Source organism: Terrapene carolina, unplaced genomic scaffold (genome assembly GCF_002925995.2).
Source record: "Terrapene carolina triunguis isolate 2854851 unplaced genomic scaffold, T_m_triunguis-2.0 Scaffold714, whole genome shotgun sequence".
Taxonomy (NCBI): domain Eukaryota; kingdom Metazoa; phylum Chordata; order Testudines; family Emydidae; genus Terrapene; species Terrapene triunguis.
The window spans coordinates 1,964,816-1,988,584 of record NW_020665065.1 but is presented as its reverse complement, the minus strand read 5'-3'; the positions used below and the strand labels follow the sequence as shown (position 1 = coordinate 1,988,584).

At 50.7% G+C, this 23,769-nt stretch overlaps 1 protein-coding gene across 3 annotated transcripts in view; it reads right to left on the bottom strand.

Annotated features, from left to right (window-relative positions):
- The window catches only part of CHD5 (chromodomain helicase DNA binding protein 5), an 83,061-nt gene that overhangs the window by 17,476 nt on the left and 41,816 nt on the right, over positions 1 to 23,769 (bottom strand). For 2 of the 3 annotated variants that reach the window (XM_026659981.1, XM_026659980.1), the window contains exons 9-30: positions 22,832 to 23,038; positions 22,473 to 22,684; positions 19,425 to 19,556; positions 18,698 to 18,806; positions 17,917 to 18,108; positions 17,617 to 17,817; positions 16,443 to 16,580; positions 14,708 to 14,829; positions 14,049 to 14,222; positions 12,888 to 13,029; positions 12,255 to 12,386; positions 11,272 to 11,389; positions 9,512 to 9,636; positions 8,437 to 8,668; positions 8,179 to 8,304; positions 7,630 to 7,802; positions 6,242 to 6,416; positions 5,288 to 5,380; positions 3,482 to 3,570; positions 3,161 to 3,294; positions 2,221 to 2,365; positions 599 to 758 (exon numbers count right to left, since the gene is read on the bottom strand). In XM_026659981.1, the coding sequence (XP_026515766.1) occupies positions 599 to 758; positions 2,221 to 2,365; positions 3,161 to 3,294; positions 3,482 to 3,570; positions 5,288 to 5,380; positions 6,242 to 6,416; positions 7,630 to 7,802; positions 8,179 to 8,304; positions 8,437 to 8,668; positions 9,512 to 9,636; positions 11,272 to 11,389; positions 12,255 to 12,386; positions 12,888 to 13,029; positions 14,049 to 14,222; positions 14,708 to 14,829; positions 16,443 to 16,580; positions 17,617 to 17,817; positions 17,917 to 18,108; positions 18,698 to 18,806; positions 19,425 to 19,556; positions 22,473 to 22,684; positions 22,832 to 23,038 (3,331 nt within the window). The remainder of the gene's footprint in view (positions 1 to 598; positions 759 to 2,220; positions 2,366 to 3,160; positions 3,295 to 3,481; positions 3,571 to 5,287; positions 5,381 to 6,241; positions 6,417 to 7,629; positions 7,803 to 8,178; positions 8,305 to 8,436; positions 8,669 to 9,511; positions 9,637 to 11,271; positions 11,390 to 12,254; positions 12,387 to 12,887; positions 13,030 to 14,048; positions 14,223 to 14,707; positions 14,830 to 16,442; positions 16,581 to 17,616; positions 17,818 to 17,916; positions 18,109 to 18,697; positions 18,807 to 19,424; positions 19,557 to 22,472; positions 22,685 to 22,831; positions 23,039 to 23,769) is intronic. The other variant, XM_026659979.1, reaches the window with a different exon arrangement.

Below are 23,769 nucleotides of genomic sequence, written 5' to 3'. Positions count from 1 at the left end.
CTGTGGGCCCTGGCTTCCCGGGCGTTTCAGGGCAGACACTCACTTCTCCCGTCAGCGTAGGTAATCCACCTCCCCAAGAGGCAGGAGCTAGGCTGACGGAAGAATTCTTCTCTTTACCTAGCACTGTCTGCACTAGGGGCTAGGTCAGCATAGCTACTTCTCTCAAGGGTGTGTATTTTTCACCCCCCTGAGAGATGTAGCTCTGCCGATGTACGTTCCTAGTGTAGACCAGGCCAGAGCCTAACTCAAGAGGAGTTAACTGGAGTGTAGAGAACTCGAGTTCACTTGGCAGTGAAGATGGCCTTTGTGGGGCGTTATCAGAGAGAAGCCAGATAGATGCTGTGATCTCAGTCACCGTGCCCAAGATTCTCAAAAGCGACTCGCGATTTTGGGTGCCCACCTTCAAACACCCTGCAGGGCCTGGTTTGCAGAGGGTGGCAGCCTGCTTTCTGGGGTTCCCAGGCCCTTTTGAGGCCTCTCAATTTGGACATCTGAACAACTCCAACCACTTTTGGAAACCTGGGCCCATCTTGCTTTCTCAGCAGTTTCTGGACCCATGATTATGCTCTCCGTAAAGCAGCTTTGTCGTCACATTTACCTGGCTGTGCCGCTGGCCCAGTCTGCATATGTGCTGGGCTGGCTGGGACAGGGGTGTTTGGATCAGAAGAGACAACCTCGCTGGATTTCTTGCCTTCCGGCCCCTCCGGGATCAGATCAGGGGTGCTGTACTTCCCATTGACATGCTCAAACTCCTGAACCTGAGGCACAGATACATTAATGAATAACACGCACGGTTCGTTTGTAAAATACAGTCAGACAGCAGAGCTGCCAATCAGAGACGTGTCCCCAGCATTTTATAACCTCACAGACTGTGTGGCCATCAGTGTCCGGGTGAGAACAAGCTCACAGGGGCTTTGTTGCGTTTGCCAGCCAGCAGCCAGCTACTTGGGCAGTTGCCTATCCAGTGTCCAGACCAGCACGGACATGCTGCATTTTGCTGCATTCCAGGCTCGGGAATGAGAGGCAACAGCTCTACCAGGGGAGCTAACAGGGGGCCCTTCACGTGCAGAAGCGGAGCTGAGAAGTCCCCCAGGCTCCCACAGACTTTGCCTCTGACCTGCTGTTCCCTGCATTTACTCTGCAGGAGACATGTCTGAAAGGAGAAGGTATCCAGTTACTAGCACGGAAGGGGCTGTGCAAACGAGTGACCATGCTAATGCCTAAGGATAGTCCGTGTGCATGCCTGGAGTGAGACAGATGTCGCCAGAAGCCTGAACACACACAGACTGATCAGAGTTAATTTACAGCCCTGGCTCCTGAGTGGTCCATGCCGCCACTTGAAAGCTTCTTACTTTACCTTTACTTTCTCCCCTGACATATCTGACCTTGCTGTTCTCTTCCCCTTTCACGTCACAAGTTCTCGCCCACACGCCCCATGCACTTCCCGTTGCTCTAGGTTGTTTTTCCTACACTGCATTTTCCCATCCTTCCTGGACAGTTGAGCAGAGGTGTCGCTAAAGACACCACATAAACTGAGGTCTCTCGTTTTGACATTTTCCCATTTCCCAGTTTGATGTCAGCACCAATTCCATTCTCAGTGTGATCGCTTCTCAGAATGAACTGTGGTTGCTCACCAGAGGGTATTTGAAGGTTGGGGGCAATTAGTACAGATAAAATCAGAACCTTCACCCAAATCCAAACCAATTTTTTTTAACCATGGGATGTGGAAAGTTCTCCATCACTTGGCATCTCCGAAGACCCAGTTCAGCTAGATACTTAAGCACATGTCTAATTTTAAACACAAGTAGTTCCATTGGCTTCAGCAGAACCACTCACATGCTTAAAGTTCGGCAGGTGATTAAGTATCTAGCTGAATAGGCCTAACATCAAGATCAGGTGTCTTGCTCAAAGATATGCTCTGGATCAACCAAAGGTGCTGGGCTGGATGCAGGAATCAGTGGGGGATGTTTTCTGGCCTGTGATATACAGGAGGTCAGACTGGGCGGTCAGAGGTCAAGGACCCATAGGGCTTGGCAAGCAGCTTGCGCTGTTATTTTAATAAGGGGGGGTGTGTTCACAGACCCCAGTGTACGTCTTTACATTGATTCCTAGAGGCATATTCAGTGGATCACTGGCAAGAAGCCATTCAGCAGAGTCAGCGACATTCAAAGGAGCCCAGAACATACCTGCCATGCCACAGTTCAAATTTTACTCACCCACCTTCTTCCTTACTAGTGACATAACTCCTATCCTCGTCAGCACGTGCTGGCGCGACAGCCCTTCGCGGGGAACGCCGTCCGCAAAGGTTTCAGCCCCATCGGCTCCAGGCTCACATAAATGTCTCATAAACAGAGAGACATAAGCCCTGGGAAATGAAAGGAAGAGTTCAGTCTGACTGAGGTGCCCTGGACTCTCCTCCACTTGCAGAGTGCGTGAAGTTCTTGCTCCCGACCGGAACCTCAGGGGAGGGAGAGAAGCCGTGTGTTTTTATAGGGAGCCATTCGTTTTGCTCTCCTTTCATTTTCACACTGTGGGTCAGTGTCTCTCCGGTTGTGACGTGTAATTATTTATTTGTGGCACAGCAGCAACAGAGTCTCCGTTGCATGGGGCACTGCACACTGACATAAGACAGTGTCCATCCTGAAGAGCTTACAACCTAAATGATGTAGCTGCCTAGGAAACCTGTCAAGATAGGCAAGGGCTGATGGCCTGTCCAAGCCCGGGGTCCCCTCCACCGACGCAGAGCCTGGGCAGTGACCATGCTGGGGGTTTTGCGGCTCTTTGGGGCAGAGCTCCAATTGGGAACCTTGTTCTTCATTTCTACAGAGCCGACAGCTGCTTTTAACTGACTGTGCATATCCTGTGTGAGCCCTTCTGCCTCTCCCTCTCACCAAGGGGCGGCCTGTGGAGAGAACGACTCTGGGCGAAACGCCACCGAAGTGACTGGAGCTGGGCCAGTTATGGGAGCTGTGGCCCAGTATATCCAGGGCACTTGCCGAGCTCCACACACCGGGCAATGCCAACGCCCCCCAGTGCAGCCGAGATCCTCTCGAGTGCTTACTTGTACTGCACGCTCGAGAGAGTCCAGTGACAATGGCAGAAAGCAGCCAACCGGAGCCCAGAGCTAGGAGCTGGCTGTGTCCATCCATGGAGCCTTTACCTAAACTCCTTCTCGCTTTTCCCGCGAAGGTCTCGGACCAGCCAGTGAGAGTTGAACGCGTCCTGGGGCGGCATGCCCCACCGCATGATAGCGTTCAGGAAGGCCTTGCGCTGCCGGGCATTGAATCCGAGCACCTGCAGAGAGCACGGCCATTAGCATCACCCTGCAAGAGCACGGGGCATCTCTGAGCATCACGGACACCGCAGCGGGGTTTAGCCAGAGCTAGTCTGAACAGATATGAATGGACAATACAAGTACGAATCAGGCCAAGCGCCCCCCACTGGCCCTACCCCCATGGTAGTCACACTGACTAGGGCTTACCTCAATGTTCCCCCCAACTCTTGCCAGCAGAGGGGGCAGAGGCTTGTCTCGGTCGCTCTTCAGTTGCCTCCGTGACTGTCTCCTGCCACCTAGAGGCAATCGACATACTCTGTAAAGATGCCACATTTGCGATGGAGAAAACCCGGAGTGCCAGCCCTGGGACGGGTCTGCAGGCACAGCAGAACCAGTCCCTGCACTGCTCTGATGTGGATATGGCTGTAGGTTCCCCTCAGCATACACACCAGTCACTACAGGCTGGGACAGATGGTGCTCGTGACCCATGTGCAGGTCCCAATAAGCTCAGCAGGGATGTAGCACATGAGCTGTGGCCAGGATAAGGCTGTGGGGAGAAGTCTGGAGCCTTAAAGTGGCTCACAGCAGCGTCCCAGAATCCTCTCTGCAAACAAGACAGAAGCAAACTCTGTGCACACCCTGGCCAGAGCAAGAACATCACTGCTGGGCCCTGAGTTCTGGGCAAGCCCTTGTGTGCATCAGGGTCCAGTTCTCCGTGCATCACACTGCGGTGCAGGAGAAACCATCCCGCATTCATTCCTGCTGAAAAGCCCTGGGTGCTAGAACACAATGGCAACTACCTTTACGGGTCTAATCTGCTGTTTTTCTGGGGACCTCTTGTGGCCACACCTGGTACATCTCCCCCATGCACTACAAGGACCCGCTGAATTCAGACTGTGGCTTCGGAGGATTTGCAGGCTGTACCTAACAGGCTCAGTGGGGAACGCCCACAGAGATGCAGGATGCTTTTGTAGAACAGGTGCTGGTTCGCAGGTCCGATGCTGATGGTGACCCGTCTCCCACTGGCTAATGTCACACAGCAATGCAGCAAAGGGAACGCTCTTGGTATGGTCAGCGACGGACAGGTGACGTCCGACCCAGCACACCCATTCCGCCTGCTGTCAAGACGGCCCAGGGCTGGACCACATCTCCTAAGAGCCTCTCACCACAGCGCAAGAACTAGACCATAACTGTGTCTGGGACCCGAGAGGCTGTGACATCAAAGTGTAAGGGAAAGAGCTAGGCACAAAGGGAGGCCTCCTGGCAACTCCAAACCAGACCCACCCTAACGACCCATTACCGCTCGTGCCATTAAAGGGCTGATCCTGGGCTCAGGTCACAGCAACATGCTGCCACGCGGGGAGCAGAGCTCGAGCAGCGGCACATTGGGCCGCTGGGAAGTGGGGAAGGAAGCAGCGTGTATCATTCTGGAGTGAGCCAATGCATGGAGCAGCACTGATCAGCTCCAGGACGGGATTCTCGCCCAAAGGAGGCAGCGTCCTGAAGCCTTTGGGGGAAGCAGGGCAGTAAAGGGAAAGTGGAGAAGACCCCGCACAGAGGACAGACTCCTACGAGCCTCTCCAGGCTGCTCTGCCTCCAGGCCCCATCTCGTCCCAGGGACGTTCAGCATCCATGGCCCATTCAGTCCACAGCTGCTCTTCGGAGACCACCAGCAAGCGCAACAATTGGGGCCAGGGGCTCTTTTGACACAGAGGAAGAACCAGGCTGGGACGCTCCAGGCATTTCAGAAAGACCCAAAAGCCCGCAAATGGAGCCAGTGTGCAGCCACTCCTGACCGGGGCCAGAAGAGGAGTGGAGGGCTAGCAGGGGTACCCCACATCCCAAATCCGCCACCCGCCAGCCAGGCTCCTCCAGCCAATACGTTTTGATCCAGTTTGCCTGTCTGTCATTCTCGAAGGACCTGGCGCTGGTGAGGGCAACTCAGGGAGGTAGGCAAATCCCTGGCGCTGCCGAGAGGGAGGAATTTGAAGAGTAATAAATGCCATAACTCACTCTGACCTTCGGGTCTTTCTTCAAAGTCTTCATCTTCGTCCTCGGAGCCGATGGAGTATTCGGACTGGTTATCGGAGAGCTCGTCCTGCCACTCTGCAAAGCACGGGGCACAGAGGTCAAAGGAGCAGTCTTGTGCCAGCCGACCTCTCCACATGCCCTCAGGAGAGAGATCTGGGACTCAACACAGGGACGAGCTTTCCCTAGAGATGCTTGGATGGACCTGGTCCTTCTACTTGCCAAGGCCTTTCCCACCTGAGCGGCGGAGAGGGGCAGAAGTCTGGCCACTGCTGCCAGTGTGAGAAGCCCCCAGTGCAGTGAGGGGGGGCATTTCCCCCTGTCTCTGCCCCCCCATCCCAACACAGAGGGGTGGTGGGAACCAGCTGGAATACAGCTCTGCTCTGCCAATTCACAGCTGATGGATGGGGTCCCTTCAGGAGCATAGCCAGCTGGCATCAGTGAGACCAGTGCCACCAGACTGATCCACCAGCTGTCAAGACAGAGCACGGCAGGACCATGACTCCAAAGAGTCCAGCGCTACAGGACGAGAACTAGACCCTAGTTGATGTCACGTCCTCTCAAGACCTAAACAACCCCTTGGCTGCTCTGATTTCTGTCAAAACCAGGACAACTTGTGGCTCAAGGAGCCATAACCTGCTCTCTGAGAACCCCCCAGCCTTGAGATCCTGCCCAGAATCTCTAAACTCTGATTGCAACACATTGCTTATCCATGTGCTCTGTGTATAATACCTGTCCCATACCATCTCCCCCTTCCCCCGCATTAGTAACACGGCAGGAGAACAGCTCAGCCAGCGGCAGAGCGAATGTCGCCCCTCAAACACCAAGTGCAACTGAAACCCTGGTCAGGCTCCTTTTCCTCGGTCAAAACCCAACAGCCCGACCCCCTTTGCAGTGGCAGCCGCAGGCCCCGTGCGGATCGGAGGGCAGAAGCCGTACCTTGGTCCTCTTGCGAGGCATCGTTGTAATTGACCTGTTTGCGGATCCTCTTCCCTTTGCCAAGGTTCCTGGCCAGATCTTCCTGCTGCTGCTCATAATGGTGCCGGAGCAGCTTCTCCCAGTAGTCGGGGTCCACGTTCTCCTCCTGTTTGATGATCTCTCGCTCAACCTCCTCCTGAAAGCAAAGGAGAGCGAGAGGGTGGTGAGCGGAGGCGGCCTCAGCTCCATGCTAGCCCTGCCCCGAACAGCCCCCGCCCCGTTCCTGAAAGGCACGTCAAAGAGAGGAGGGCTGAGAGCACACGTGCCGGGGATGCCGGGGCTTCAAGCGCTGCCGGCCCTGCAGGCAGGAGACTCTGTCTCTGTCCCTTATTACCCAGGTGCAAACGTTAAGTCCCGCTTCAACTCCTGCCATTTCTCCTACCCAGCAATGGTGACCTTGGTGCCTGGGGCACTGCTTCCTGCCAGCCATTCGTACCCCCGAAACACCCCCTACAATCACAGCCGTGTAACCCCGCTAATGTCCAGGGGGAAATCTGCTGGGGCTTCCAGAAACAAGCACCCAGGGTGGGCTTGAGAGAGATGAAGAAGAGCAAGTCCAGTGGCTGCCAGGGGAGTAAACGGTAGTGGGACGATACGTGAAAAGCAGCGTGCCTGGCCCCAGACACACCCCTCTGTAGATCAAAATAAATGAGGCTGCTGCCTTGGGGGCAGGTCATCCCCTCGAAGCACGGGGGTCACGCAGGAGAGGTGGGCAATGAGGACAGGACACCATCTGTCAGGGGTCTATCTGGCCCCGCTCACCATGCTTTCCATGTGCCTCAGAGTCTCCTCACAGCACCCCTGAGAGGCAGGGCAGGGCTGTTACCCCACGTTACAGAGGGGCACTGAGACACTTGTTAAGGGTCACACAGGGAGTCTGGGACAGAGCACAGAACTGAACCTCCCTCTGTGGGTGCGCTGGAGTCGAGCTGTCCAGAGGCAGCTGTAAGGCCAGGACAGGTGAATTCGCCTGGCTGGGGCTGTCTCCACACCCAGCAGAAGGCTCAGCTCTGTCTGAGGGCTGGTCTCAGGAGCTGAGTTTTCACTGATAGAATAGTAGGGCCACATGCGTCCTCCTCCTGCAGCCCCAGAACGTGGCAGGCGGCAGCCATGCCAGGCCTGAGCCTGTGGGTCCCAGCGTCGCAGAGCACCTGCCGACTGCGTGCTGGGGCTCGGGCAGCTCTGTGCGCTGAACTCAATAAACTCTATCACGCACACAGGGAGGATGGGGGGGGATTCCCGGCTTCTGCAGAATCATTTGCCAAACACAAAAGAAAAGAGGAAGAGGAAATGCAAATGGGAAAGTCCCCAAAAAGATTAAAGTCAAGACATGATACTAATCACATTACCACACCGTCCTCTTCTCGCACCACATACTGGGCCACTTTAAAGGAGCTGAGATACTCGTTCATGTTCTGCAGCTCCGTGTCATCCGTGGCGTCCTGGTTCCGATCCAGAAGCTTGGAGATGGCAGCGTCGTCGTAGTGGATCACACTGCTGTCCTCCACGTCCTTATTGTCCCCTGAATGGCACAACCAGGGAGGCGTGAGAGCACCCTCCCCAGAGCCGGGGACAGAGCGCTCCCCTCCCCAAAGCCGGGGACAGAGCGCTCCCCCGACGTTCCCCTCCTCAGAGCTGGGGACAGAGCGCTCCCCTCCCCAGAGCCAGATGCATCGAGAGGGGCACAAAGCACCAAGGAATTGCACAGAGGCGGAGGACCAGGCGAGCAAGTGGCACGTAAACTTGCAAACAAGCTGCAAAAGCCTAAGTCAAGGATCTTCTGGCTGCAAACTTGCTGATCCCTTCCGTGTCCTCCCCCCCGCACCCGACGCTGCGCTCTGCCTAATCCCAGCAGTCAATGCCCTCGGGGGGCCGCAGTTCTCTAGCGCTTTACGTACCTGGCGGGGTGCTGCCATGTTTCTTTTTCATGCTGGGAGTCACGGCGCCCCCTTTGGAGGACGGTGCTTCGGGAAAGGGGGTCATAGGGTCAGGCATGGTGATCCGCTGGCCCTGCGACATCATGCCTGAAACAGAAAGGGCAGCGGGGATGTGGGTGGGCTGGGAAGTGGCAAGACAATACAGGCTGGTGAAGCGTAAAAATACCTTGTACTTTCTCTTGGGCTTCTCATTCAGGACATTTTCCCTCCCCATCTCACCTTCCACATCGTCTTTGAAGAGCTCCTCCGTCCCAAACTTCAGAATGTCATCCAGCTCTTGCTTAGTCATGGAGCCCGACTTGGAGCCCAGCCCTGGACGGACGACCAAGTGGGTCAGCATCATCTTCCTCTTGGCCACTTGGGTGATGCGCTCCTCCACGGAGGCTCTCGTCACAAAGCGGTAGATCATCACCTTCTTGTTCTGTCCGATGCGGTGAGCTCTGCTGAACGCCTGTGGGGAACAGCGCCCTGGGGAGTTACTGCCAAGCCTCGTCTGACCAATCCTTGGTCTCAACAACCAACTGGGCCGCTCCCTCCAGGTCACCAACAAGTCACGCACAGGGCACAGCCTGGGGACAGGAACCCCCCATTCTCATCCTGACAGTGGGAATCTAGACAGTCGGTGTTTCCAATACTTACGGGCGTTACAGGCTGAGTTGGGAGCGATGAACAAAGGGCAAGCTGTAAAAGACTAAGCCGAGAACTTGCTAGCTGCAAACACGTTCTGCACTTATCCTCCATCCCCCTCTCCTAACTGGGGAGCAAATCTCATTGGAGGGGTTGAAAAGTTTGTGTGTAACTAAAGGGCGATAATTCATTAGCACCATTTACCTGGAAACGGGATCTACACCGCGTTTCCCCTTCACTTTTCCATTATTACTAGGGCATTTGCTTTGTGTCTTAGGAGTCTCACCTACACCAGTTGCTTATTGCCCACCCCAGGGGGGATGGTCAGCTAGGGAGTTCACAAGTGGCTGATGTGAAAACAACAGCAGCAGCATCCCAAATGTGATGAGGAATTAGCAGCACGATGCAGTGAGAATCCTATGGAACAAAGACCCTCTTCTCATGAAAAACGTCTGCCATAGAAACGAAGGAGGCCAAAGCAATACCAGAGGGCACAGAAAGCAGAAGGGCTTCAAAATGGAGTCACCCCTTCCTAAATTTTCCAAGAAGCATCAGCAGCTCTTTAGAGGAAAAAACTATTTAAATATACACTGAGTGCCAGCAAGCGTACAGGAAATGCGAACGGGAGGCTGCAGCTGGAACGTAAGGAAGAGAAAGCGCCACCCACCTGGATGTCATTGTGGGGATTCCAATCAGAATCATAAATAATGACGGTGTCGGCCGTGGCGAGGTTTATGCCCAGACCCCCAGCTCGGGTAGAGAGAAGAAAACAGAACTGTTGAGCACCAGGAGCTGAGGAAGACAAACCCACAAGGTGGTGAAAGGTGAGACTGAAAGGGGCTGAAATGTGGGACATTGTGTTTAGGTGATAAAACACAGGGCGCATTCAGTCTAAAGAAACCCCCCAAAAGAAAACTTGATGCTTAGACAGGAGGGGGAGGATTAACAAGTGTGTCAGTCACTAGAAATCTGTTATTGGGAAAAAATAAAACCAGCTCTCAGGGGAAGCTTGGCAATTCACTGAGACATGCGAGTCCTTCAGACTAGGCAGCCCCTGTCGTTAACACCCTGTGACATGATTAAAAGCGCCTAAGTCAACATGTTACAAAGATCCCTCATTATGCTGCACAGTGCTGGACTTGCAAATGTGAGCACGACAGGCATGTCTGCAAAACCCACTCCGGCATAGCACGTGTGCGCCCTCTGGGGCATGCAGTTACCTGCTTCATGAGCAACGGCAGGGTTTGGTGGGCACAAATAGCCAGATTCTGAGCTCAGCTGCACGTGTAAATCCATGTGATTGCACACAGGCATTTTGGCTGGCTCACCTGTTGCACTTTTGGAAAGCCTGGCCCCGAACATCTGTCGAGTTTTCAGCTAGCTGACTATATTTAGCACACTAGCTCCACGAGAGTTAGCACAAGTCTGTGCACGCGAGCTGGGAATCACGAGCTCATAGTGTGGACGTAACCTTAGTAATTACCGACAGACTGAAAAACCACTTTGCTCTCAGACACCCCTAGCTGCATCGGGCCCAGCGGTGCTCACTTCAGTGAGTTCAGCACTCAGTGTCAGGAGTTGTGGAAACAAGTAAGTGGATTTGTGTTCTGGATTATTCAGATTCTTCGTGTTGTGTGCAGTGCCTATTTCAGGTGCCAGGTACACTTGGGGTACGTCTACACTACGAGATTAATTCGAATTTAGATCATTCGAATTTGGGAAACAGATTGTATAAATTCGATTGTGCGCAGCCACACTAAGCACATTAATTCGGTTTTTAACCACATTAATTCGGTGGTGTGCGGCCACACTACCCCATTAATTTTAACCACATTAATTCGGTGGTGTGCGGCCACACTACCCCTAATTCGAATTAACAAAATCGATTTTGGTGCTACTCCGCTCGTCGGGGTGGAGTACAGAAATCGATTTTAAGCGCCCTTTAATTCGAAGTAACTGGCTCCGTTGTGTGGACGGGTTAAGGATTAATTCGGATTAACGCAGCTAAATCCGAATTAAAGTCGTAGTGTAGACCGGGCCTTGGGAGACCAGGCTCCTTAAGGGGAGCACATTGAAACACTAGCTTCGGGAAAGTGCAGCTTGCACATGTGCAGGGATGTAGCTATCAACACGCTGTGCACGGCCACCCATATTCACCAGTTGGCCAATACTCAGCCAATCAGACACCACATGATACACGGGTCCCATCACTAGTGCAGCAGGTGCAGCTACACACACAGACTTAGCGCTGTGTTAGTCACGTGCCCGATACAGAACAAAACTCCTGCGGCTCACCCTCAGAACCGTTACCCCCAAGACATTAAACCGGTGTCCTAGATTGCTCAGGACGTATGCTGCCTGTGCCATGCATGGAAAGGGAAGCTCGGATTTTTTGTATTCTTTACAATTAATAATAACAATGCGTACCATTAAACCTGTCGATGGCTTCCTGGCGCAGGCCTCCCGTGATCCCTCCATCGATCCGCTCGTACTTGTAACCCTCGTACTCCAGAAAATCCTCCAGCAAATCCAGCATTTTTGTCATCTAGAGAGAGAATCCCACCGTAAGCCGCTGCGCACTGCCCCGGAGGGCGGGACTGGGGGGCACCCAAACACAACACTCGGGGGGAGATTTTCCCTGAAAACAAAAAGTGGGTTTGGCCAGTGGGAAATGACATCTCGCCCTGGAAAAGGAGCAGGCGTGCGGGTGCCATTTGCACACCTTGTTGTGCGTGACGTGTTTGGAAGCCTGAGGCACTGTTTGCATTACCCAGAGGGCTGATCTGGGCCTAAGTGCATAATTCCAAGGTCGCCATCCCCAATTCCAAATCATAGCTCCAGCGTTTGACTGAATAGAAACAGTAGTAACATTGTAAACAAGCTATTGTGATATTAATTGCCATTACAGGGCACCTTTTATATGAGTTCTTAGCGTGCTTTGCAAGCACTGACAAATTAAGCCTCAAAAATCCCTGGGCACATGAATTATTATTATTATCTCTGTTTTACACGTGGGTAAAATTATGTTAAGAAAGATTAAATGACTTGCCAAAGGCCACAGGCCAAGTCATTGGCGGAGCTGGGAATACAACCCACATGTCCTTACTCCCAAAATCTGCGGCACCAACCCTTAGATACACGGTCACCATTTCTCTCATTCATCTCAATCTGTATCTAATAAAAATCCCCTAGTACAGAAACAGATGTAGAAAAACCATTCTGGTCCTTTACCTTCGACACAATTAACAGAGTTTGTGATCAAAATGACACCGCAGGGAAGTGAGGCTAAAACGTTCCCCTGTCACTTATTAAATAAAATAGCCAATTGGAGGAGACTCCTTCCCTCAGAATTCCCAGAGCTTTGGGCTTTGAGTCTTGAAGGCGAGAGAAAAGAAATTCTCTTCACTCACCTGGGAGAAGATCAGGACCCTGTGTCCCCCATCTCGCAGCTTCTTCAGCATCTTTTGCAGCAGCATCAGTTTCCCAGAAGATTTAACCAAAGAATTCCCATCATAGGATCCATTTGGCAAAACCGGCGCCTCCTGAGAACAGTGTAAGTGGATCCTTGGTTGGTGGAGGGAGTCTTTACTTTTGCCATTCTAGGGGCAAAGCCTGTCCACACTGAAGTCAACAGGAGAATTGCCACCAACTTCAGCGGGAGCAGGATTCAGCCCCGAGGCGATTATTATTAATGGTCGGTGGGGGGATGAGCTCAGAGACAGAGCCTGTTGGCTGCCCACTTGCTCCGCCTGCTGGACATCTGCGGTGGTTTTGTGACATTAAACATAAAGCCTGCCAAACACTGAAGTCCGCCAGCCATGCTGGAGAAAGATTAATGAGAAATTCACTGGGTTTCAGAGAGGAGATGCCCACCTCAGATTGTTCAGGCCAGAAAAAATTACCTGCCTTTAAGATGATTTCAGTGTAACAACCTGGAGGATGCCTTGAGCATGTGTATTGAAAAGAAAAGGAGCAGAAACATTGGCCCCCGTCAAGGCACACAGACATTACAGATCTGGAGCTTCTGAAGTGAGGTAACTTACCACAGCAGCCACAGGAAAGAGGTACGGGTGATTACAGCACTTCTTCAAATCCATCATGATATTGAGCAGCGACACCTGGTTCCCACCACCTTTGGAATTCAGGGCTTCAAAATTCCTCGTCAAGATGAACTTGTAATACTTCCTGCATTAACAGTGATGGGAAAGGCATTACCACCGATGGGATTGGCCTAAGAGGAATGAAGGGCTCAGATTCATCCCATTGACTTCAATGGAGTTACACCGCTATGGAGTTACACCAGGAAAAGGACCGGCCCAGACACTTAAAGAATGTGATTCTGTCTCTGCAGGTCCTGGTCGGTCGAGTTACTCCACTGCTCTCTTGGATAACTCAGTCCCGGTGAGAGGTGGGTGGGTGAAGTGTTAAGAAATATTCCTGCTGCTGTGAGAAAAGAGCTTGTGCCCCAGAGTGGGTATTTCCTGGAAGATAAATTAACCTTTCCCTGCTGCTTCTCCTGAATGTCAGTGGAAAGCTAGGACAGTCAGCAAAAACCAGATGGATTGTACCCAGGCATGCAAGACCAGCCTTCTGCCCAGCTGCTCTAGCCTTGCCCCAGAGCACTCCCACTGGACTCAGAGGAGCGACTCCACATCTACACTGGTGTAACTGAAAGCAGACTCTGGCCCACAGGACTTAACGCATTCAGCAATAGAGCAAGTGGGTTTTACCTAGGGGAAGTCTGACTATTCCGGAGAACACCAGGTGCATTCTAGCGAGAGAGAGCTGTAGCATTCAGCATACTCCACACCGCTACATCTCTCAAGCTTCCAATGGCTACGAGAATTTTAACTATTTTTCAGATCCATCATTTTCTCCATGTGCCAGGCGCTGCACAGGGCAAGGAGACAGGCTTCCATTTACCATATCCTCTGTTAGAGGAACTTGTCCCACCCAGCTGCCATGACAGTGTGACCTCTCCGAAGGAACCAGGGCTGCTAACTCTTACCAAGGCTGAATGCTTCAGTGCAGATTGTGGGGTGTGGCCTCTCCCCTAACAATCCATTTCAATGCCTTCCGCATAGGCTGCGGTCTCACTGCCCCGAGCACCAATGAGACGGCGTGAAAGGAACCAGTGGCATTGTGCCCTTGTGCTTCCAGAAGAATCATCTGTAACCCTCTGTGATTTAGTTACTAGCACTTACTTCTGCATCTGGCTGAGCTCCACTCTCACAATCAGCTCCGTTTTCGCAGGCATGTTCTTGAACACGTCTGCCTTCAATCGCCGGAGCATATGGGGACCCAACAGATCATGGAGTTTTTTTATCTGGTCCTCCTTGGAGATGTCAGCAAACTCTTCCAGGAATCCTTCCAGGTTGCTGTAAAAATAGCCCATAATGAGGTAGCACGTGGCAGGTCATGGGGGACTCATAGTCCAAGCGATTCATATCCTCAGGATTTCAATGAAGAGAGCTCTTACAGAATACAATGGAAGCATCCTCCCACCATGTGAATGTAGTTCCAGTTAGACAGAGGAATGGTACACGCCACGTAGAGCAGATTTACTGCTACTGTTCTGACATTAGACGTTAGCCAAGTTCCAAAGCCACCAATGCCTCCTTCTCGGGAGGAAGAGGACGGCGCTAAGAATCTTTTACCCACAAGTCCAGTGACTGCTGGGGAAGGCAATATGCCCAGTTGGGAGTATCCCAGAACTATATACATGCAATGTATATAACAGGGATATTTATTTATTCTAGCACAGTGCTGCGACTGTTTCCTTCTGCCATCTATCCGTCGGTCTGTCTGCCTGTGCCTCTCTGTGACACTCACCCAGCCAGCCAAGGGAAATAGTGCAACTTACTTAAACCTCTCCGGGGTCAGGAAATTGAGCAGGTGAAAGAGCTCCTCTAAGTTGTTCTGGAGCGGCGTTCCAGTCAGCAGCAGCTTGTAGTCAATCTTGTAGCTATTTAATACCCTAAAGAACTTGGACAAGAAGCCGAGTCAGGTGGGAGCAGTTCAGTTGGGGGGGGAGGACGCGGAACCTGCTTGGTCATTTTAGAACTTTTGGTTCTGCTAATCCAAAGTGCAGCAGATGCGTGTAGTAGCCTCCACTCCCTCCTCTTAGCCATCCCAGCCACCGACCCCATCATTCAGACTAGCCCCGGGAATCCTTCCTCTCCCTAGGGAGACCGGGAGGAGTTCCTCTAACCAAGGCAGTGCTGGCTGCCCTGCTGAAACGATCATCCTGCCAGCGTGACTTGGGTAAATCTCATGTGGTTTGAAACTGAATCTGCCCTGGGCTTCTTGCAACTGGAAGAAGTCCCTCAATTTCCCTCAGTCTCTCGATTTCCCTCAGGCTAGGTCTACACTAGGGTGGGGGATCCATTTAAGATACGCAAATTCAGCTACGCGAATAGCGTAGCTGAATGCGACGTATCCGAGCCGACTTACCCCGCTGTGAGGATGGCAGCAAATCGACCGCCGCGGCTCCCCTGTTGACGGCGCTTACTCCTACCTGGGCTGGTGGAGTACGCGCGTCGATTCGGGGATCGATTGTCGCGTCCCGACGAGACGCGATAATTCGATCCCCGAGAGATTGATTTCTACCCGCCGATCCAGGCGGGTAGTGAAGACAAGCCCTTAGTCTTTCCATTTCCAAGCCAGGAGCGCTTGGGAGCCCTGCGGATGCATCTCATTTAGCCCAAGGGGACGGAGAGAAGGAGAGGGGGCGTCTTCCTTCACTCTCAGGTGAGCCCTTCAGGCTGGCCTGGCACCAGTGCTGACCAGCTCTGTGGGGTGCTGTCACCTCAAGGCTTCTCAACGAGGCGGGTAACCCTGCCCATTGTGCGCCATGGAGGGGAGTGAATCCTGCAGGCCAGCTCCCTCCCCGACACTGGCAGCATATTGCTGCTGCTAGACTCGGCACTCTTTTATTATTATTATTTCTAATCTCTTCAGTGAAGCCGTGTAGCGCCCCGTGGAGTCTGAATGCCAACCGCCAGTTTTCTTTTTCCTTTGTTAAAGAAATCCACTTTCTGTGTTTTTACCTCCGTTTGGAATCTGTGACTGTCACCAAACAAACTCCCCTGCTCCCACCCTGGGACATCCCAGGCAGGCAAAGGGCCCCGTCCTCCTCCTATCTCTTCCCCCAGCTCCCGTCAGAGACAGCCCGAAGGCTCCCTGGACTCCAGCCATGCCCCAAACATGCCAGTCACATCGGCCGACTTGAACTGACCCAGACAAAGCCTCACACCTGCTCTCCCTGCTAAGCCAATGCGGCTCCTGAGGAGTGAGCTGGTGTCTGGACCCCCTCCTGCCTCACCAAGCTGCCAGCTGTGTTCCAATGGCAGCACCTGTAACGGCAGCGATGATGCAAGAGGCAGGAATAATTCAGATGAGAGTCAAACCCCAAGTAGAGTTTGGGGGCCGCGTGGGGGAGGGGTGGGAAATTATCTTTTGATGTGCTCAACCTGAGCAAATCTGATCTGGAGCCACAGAGGGGATCAAAGAGGAGTGCAGCCTCGACGGGGCAGTGCCTGGAACAGTAACTGCACAGCCAAGTAACATTCTTCCCAGCTGCCATGAAAGATACCTACTTTGGATTGGTTGTTCTTCAGCCTGTGAGCTTCATCCACCACCAGACACGCCCACTCTATAGAGCCTAAAACAGCCTGATCAATAGTGATCAGCTCATAGGATGTGAGCAGGACGTGGAATTTAATCTGGGCTTCTTTCTAGATGAAATAAAGAGAGAGAACATCACAGATTAAAGAGACCAAGGGGACACGGTTGCCACTGGCCCTCAGTGCTTCTGGATACTACACACATCCCAACACGTGAAGAAAAATGTGGACTTGTTTCAACCGCACTGCAAAATGCCAGCAAGCCCAGTCTAGGAATGAATCAAGCCAGCAGAAAATCTATATCCATCTGAGCATTAAAATGAATTAGGGAGCTATAGAAACCAAACAGAAAAGGGTCCTGCAGAAATCTGTAAAGCCCATCATAAATCTGCTGCATTTATAAACAGTGTCAGCTTTTCTCTTTGGAGAACAGTTGATTCAGCTTCTTAGGAATCTCACCTTCTGTGGGTCAGACTGTGCTCTCATTTGCACTGGTGTAAAGCCCAAGTAAACCCATTGGCTTCAGGAGAGTTACTCTGGATTTAAACTAGCACAAATGAATGCAAAAATTTTCCATCCCTACCTCTCCCCCTCCCCTCCATGCTGGAATCCTGCTCTCTGATGTTCTGATTCACAGGCCAGTCCATATGGAACAGAAACTACAGTTCTTTATCTTACAGAGAGTGCTAAACTGGGGAAATCATATGGGGAAGGAGCCTGCATCCTGGCACAAAGCTTACAATTCACCAGAGAGTCCCAGGACAGCAAATACCCTGCTGCAGTGGTAATGTATGTGGGTGGAACACACATCCCAGGGACAAAGAACCTGTCTCAAAGCCATTAGACAGAATGAGAGCTGAGATAATGGGAGCCCAGATGAGCACGAGGAGTCAGAGAAGTCAGAGTAAATATACTCTCGGTTTGCAATTCCCAAGACAGCCCCAAAGAGAGAGACAGATGCCTGGAGAGGCTCATTAAGAGAGAGTTTCTTTTGCCATTTATTAGCAGGCTTCGAGAGGAGAATTTCTCTACATACCCAACGAGTAAGACAGTTAATCTTTCCTAGCATCTTTCACCCTCTCCCTTGCCAATAGTAAAATTTGCTTTGCCTCAGGCAGGGTCAGGGGTGTAGCTAGCCAGGACTTACTTTCATTCGGAAAACTTTCTTCCCGCTCCGGATGGCATTGTCTTCAAAGGAGAACTCATTTTCTCGGATCACAGCCCGGCTTTCCTTATCCCCCGTGTAGGTCACCACATAGAAGTCAGGTGCCCACATCTCAAATTCTCGCTCCCAGTTGATAATAGTGGAGAGAGGGGCACTAACCAGATACGGCCCTTTCGAGTGGCCCTGTTCAGAAAGGCAAATTCCAGGTGAGTATGCTGCACCCCAGGCTCCCACGGGACGCCAAGGAAGTAAGGACTGTCTCCGCGGGTGCCAAACACTCACCTCCTTGTACAGGGAGTACAGGAACACGATGGTCTGCACCGTCTTCCCAAGCCCCATCTCATCAGCAAGGATCGTATCGGTTCCCTGGGCCCAGGAAAACCTCAGCCAGTTCAGTCCCTCCAGCTGGTATGGATGTAAGGTGCCGCCTGTTGCATCAATGTACCATGGCTGCTTGTCAAATTTCACTGTAGGCTGCAGGGGAAAGAGGCAGAATGCAAAGTCTGCAGAGCCTGTTCATCCCCTCACCTTCCTTCTCTCTACAGCCCGCTAGGTTCCTGGTCAAGGCTTTAACACAGACAGGCCCAAATCAAGATTTAAATGCAGTTCATACAGTTCCAAAATGCAGTACAGCGCTGCAGCCTGCCGAGGCTACAGGTTCCAGCAGGCAGTGTTCCGTTTTGTGTCCCACACCTGAGAAAAATCCCTTTCCTCTTGAGAATTCTGCTTAAGGAATGAACCGAGAAACCCTGTGGGGCGTGGCCATTCAGATGAAGGTGCAGCATTGCATGTTTCTATGGGCCGCTCCTCCACCGTACAATCGAGGGCAGCTGGAAATGGTTCCCTTTGATGTAAATGAGATGCAGCATTAGCCACCCTGGAAAGTTACTAGTGAGACCCAGGACTGGACACCGTTTGGGCTTTAACACAAAGAAAAACGGAAACAAACCACAACGTTTCTTAGGAGCTCATGCAAGAATGGGGAGCCAGTGAGATTCTCAGCTGAGTCGCATGCTCCTGCACTGCTGCCTTCACGCCCCCCACCCCGCCACCCCCCACTTACATCAACAATAGGAGTTTCTGGAGGCTTTTCTAGTTTTTCTTCCTTCAGTTTTCTCCCTTTCTTGTTCAGCCTCTTTGGCGGTTGGATATCATCCCCCAACATCAGCTCCCTGGAAGAGACCATTAAACAGAGGGCATGGATAAGAGGGGAGCTGGATAGGCAGAAGGATATTCCCCTCATGGCCTCCACACGAGGGATTAGAATTCCCAGCCAATCTCTATTCGTTCTTTCCCCACAGAAACTTTTCTGCCCCAGCTCCAGCTGAATTGTTAATGATGTAGGTTATAACAAGCCAGGCAATGTCACCCAAACTACATGTAATCATTTACTCAAAATAAAAACACTCCTATATTTTTTCCTAAAAACTAGACAGAGCCAAGCACAATGGATTGTCTTGGAAATGCAATAAATCAAATTAATACTAAATGCTAAAAATGAATGGCTACAGCACACAGACAGGTGGATACTCGAGATACTATAGATAGGCTGTAAACAGATACGTGGACTAGAGATTTTGGGTGCCCAACTTGAGACACCTTAAAAGGGCCTGATTTTCAGAAAGTGCAGATCACCCACGTAATGAAAATCCGTCTCCTTTAAGGTGGTTCCAGTTCTTCACTCAAAATATGAGGCACCAAAAATCACCAGTCACTTTAGATGCTGTAGATCTGCATGGCTCTATACTGCCTGCGCAGACTACAGTCTGCACTGCCTCCCTGGCTCATACCTGTGATTCCAGTAAATCTGTTTCAGGTTTTCATAGTAGGGGATGTCTATGTCATCAATCTCCCAGGTACACTGGTCGTAGGGTAAATCTTTCCACTTGATCAGGTAATGGACATCTCCCTTTTTATCAAAGCTAGAATGCATAATATATAAAAGCACATCACTGAAATGACATAATGTAACAAATATCATCTGAGTTGGTGTTTCCCTTGTATTGCTGTGAATTAGCAATGGAAACATCTCCCTGACGAGACAGCTTCCTCTCTCTCAAACACAAACCCTCAAGCCTTCGGAGCCTGGAAGTCTCAGCAGAGTTTAATTGAAGTCCCTTGAAACAGAGAACCCTGCACCCAACAGAACATGCTCAAGTCTCCTGTCAGCTAGCACCCAGGAGATTCACACGGAGCCAGGGGAGGAAAGAATGCCAAAGATGGGCTGTTTGTGTGATAAATCTCTCATACACGTGCACAAAACCACCAAATGTCCAGATATAAATAGACAGCAATGGGGGGCCTGCCCTTCCAGAGGCGATGAATTCAGGAACATTCTCGGGGGGGGGGCACCAAGACTTGTTTAGCCAAGTTTCAGTCCTAAGCAAACCGCTTACTATGACCCTGTTTTCAAGGAACCGAATACTCCATTCTCTGTTTGTACCTGCAGATTATGAGGTCCATGCAGAGCTAAAATAACACCAAGAAGGAATCAATAGTTTCAGGTGGAATGGGCCATTAATCTGCTGTGTATGTTTAATCAATCACAGAAGCTAAAAGCCACACGATTTCACTGGGTCTGCGCTGCCTGTAATTTAGTGTTGGGGACAATAATTTATAGAACACCACAGTGCTGAAGGCTGTAGAGTCAGAGTATGTGCGCAGCGTGCAGTATGTGTCCATGGCTGCTCAGAGATCAGTGAACATAGGGCTGTTAGTAAAAGAGGAAGAGAATTAGTTAAATGTTTTTAAACTTAAAAGAATGAAAGTCAGAAAGAGCAGGGCAGGGTCTCAGCCTATGCCCAGGAACAGAGGCGCTCATCTAATATCCTATCTCCAACACTGCCGGATGTTTCAAAGAAAGGTGCAAGCACTTATGGAATAATCTGTCCCCAAGGAAAGTCCTTTCCTAAAACCCATTAGTTAGAAGTTGGCTTATGCCCTGAAGAATGAAAGTTTATATCCCTTCCAAAATTCATGGGGTCTGTTAATTTTTTCCTTACTATTGTTGTTCTGGATATTCTCACATTTATACAAATGTCTCTTCCAAATCCTGCTATGCTCTTGGCCTCAATGGTATCTTGTTGGAGTGAGTTCCACCGGCTAATTTTGTATTATGTGAAAAGTTACTAGTTTTAAAAGTTTATTGAATGTCCCCCAGTTCTTGTATTATGGGACATGATGAACAAAAGTTCCCAATAGACCTTCTCTAGTCCATTGATTATTTTGAAAAGCTTATCATGTCTCCTTATACATTTCTCATACCAGTTACACTGAAAAACTAATAAAAACCTTTCAGAATCCGGTTATTTATAAAAGGCAAGTCCTGCATGATTTACACAGAATGTAACTCTGGCACAGGTTTTAGCCACACAACTTTACTCAGTCCCCGTCAAACAGCTTTGAAGAGAAGTGTGTGATTCCTAATTTAGAAGTTCTACAAAGTGATCCTTGCCTTTTGACTTTTTTAAAAAAAAAGATATCGACTCAGAAGATTATCTAATACATAGGAAATGTCTTCAGCACAACTAAATGCAGATATCATGGCTAAATAATTGAAAGGACTCACATATGCAATTCATTTACATTCTTCTCTTCACACACAGTCCCATTAGCCTCCGAGGGAGTTATGTGCGCATTAGCTTATACATGTGATTCTCAAATTCCTGCTAATGTCTTCGATGTGATTTGAGTGAGGGTGGAATGCATGATTCCCCAAAGAAATGAACAGCGTACACAGAAATGGACTGGCATTTGAGAGTAGTTTGGGTGAGTAATAGCAGCTGCATGGTGCAATCAATAGGAGAAAGACTGATCACCCAGTCACAGAAGAAATTTATGAATTTTTCAGTAAAATATTAGTTGGCATCAGGGATCCAAATAATGTATTTGGGGAAAGTTTAATAACACCAAGATCCACCTTTTGGAAGAATTTACTATCTATATTTTTAATGTGCAATTTAATAGAAATGGAAATAATGCAACAATTCATTTTTGGCCTCACTTTCAGCTCTGTAACGAGCTTCCAAGGTGATGATAGCCTTGGAATAAGTTTACAGCTTTACTCTCTTTAGGAGGAGCAAATTAGTGTCACAGAAGCAAAGCAGTAGGTAAATTCCCGTCCCCTGGCCAGGAGAAAGTTTGGCCTTGGAGAGACATTGCAGGACAAATTCTGCTCTCCCTTACACAGTCTGGAAATTCAGATTAATTCCATTAGAATTGGTGGAATTGTTCTGGGTTAACACTGGTGACACACGTGAGCAGCACCAGGCTGTCTATGTTCTAATATTACAGTGCTGTGTCGTGAATAGCCACATGGCACTAGCCTGGGTGATCCCTACGCACTTGGCTGCCTAAACTCAAGGCCAGAGTCAATAACGTCAGTGGGTAGAATCCAAACTTGAAATGCTTTGTGTGTGTAACTTCGCCAACATCTCCCTGATCACCCTGAGGTACGTTATGTTCCTAGCACAAGCAGATCTAACAGCTGCTTAATGAATATTGCCCACAAACTAGGCTTGACAGAGAAATACTGTTTGCTACAGAAATGCTAGTTTCCCCCCCACCCCAAAAAAAAAACCTAGCTAATCACCATAAATCACCACCCCAAAAACCTCTGCAGGACTGGGAATATCACACAGTCCATACTAATGACATGGGGAGGAACAGCTCCCTACACCTTCATTTGCAAAAGGAGGCAAGGTGAATGCATCAGGTTTCACTAGGAATTCCTTCTTTACCGATCTTCATGAGGCCCTATGGGCAATATTTGCCCCCTGATGTTATAGGAGTTGTAGGTATCTGTACACCTAACCCCTCTCTCCCACACAACTCCCCACCTGTGATTCAGGATTCGGTGAATCATCATCCACTCGGGTTTGATGCCGTAGCGATAGTACTTCTCCTCCATCTTGACGTACTGCGGGTCTTTGTTCTTCCGCTTCTCGCTTTTGCCGTCCTCGTCCCCGGAGCCGTAGTCGAAGGCCGGGGGCTCGTCCATGTCGTTCTTTCTTTGGTAGTTGCGGTACATCACGGTGTGGTAGAGCTCCAGCTGCGCCCGGAGACAGCAACAAAGCGGGGAGCTGGTTATGTTTCAACACTGCCCCCACACCTGTCGAAAAGGGCCACAGGTGTGCCAGGCCCCGCCATGGGCAGCACCACACGCAGTCCCCCTCTCACCAGCCACGCTGCTTCTTACCTGCAGCTCTTTGACCCAGGAGCAGTGCCAGTAGGAGAGTCCTGCCCACTTCACAAAGAACTCCCGCTCCGGGATCCCCTCCAGGGGCTTTGGTGGAGGGACAGACAGCTCCAGGTCAGGCGGACGGAGCCCAGACAGGAAGGGGGCAGGGGGCTCTCTCCAGACCCAGTGCAGGATGCGTTGGACTTTGCCTTTTAAGGGAGGGCACTGAGAATAAAAGGAGGTACAAATAACACACACACACTCATGGTTTAAAATGGGCCCCGTCAGCCCCACACAGCACTTCCCGCTTCCTCTCCCCCGGCAGCACAGCCCTGAAACACCAGGGAAAGCCCAACCCATCACTACCAAGCCCCTGGCTTATCAATGGTTGGACACCAGACCTTGCCTAGATTGAGCAATGGGCCTGCACTGGCAGTGGAGTCTGCTGGAGGGCAAAGAGGTCTGCAGTGGGGGAATGTAGCACAGATCCTGCCCGGGCCAAGCTGTAAGGGGAGCTATTACTCTGAGGGAATTCTGCACCAAAAAATTAACAATTCTACACACAATATTTTAAAATTCTGCAAAACTCTCTGTATTTTATTTGTCAAAATAACACCCTATAATCAGGCCAGTTTCAACTATTTTGGTAACTTATTACAAAATACCTGTCAGCAAGTATGTCGGTCACAATACAGACAACAAAAAAAGATTCAGGAACTGTCACGGGGCAGGGGCTGAAATTTGTGATTTCCATCAAAAGGAAGCATTTTGGTGGAAATCACAAATTCTGCGGGAGAAAATAGAATTCTGCGGGGAACATGAATTCTGCACAAATTCTGCATTGTGCAGTGGTACAGAATCCCCCTAGGAGTAAGCTGTCCAGGGAAGGAGGGCATTGCCTAGGGTTACCATACGTCCGGCTTTTCCCGGACATGTCCGGCTTTTTGGTAATCAAA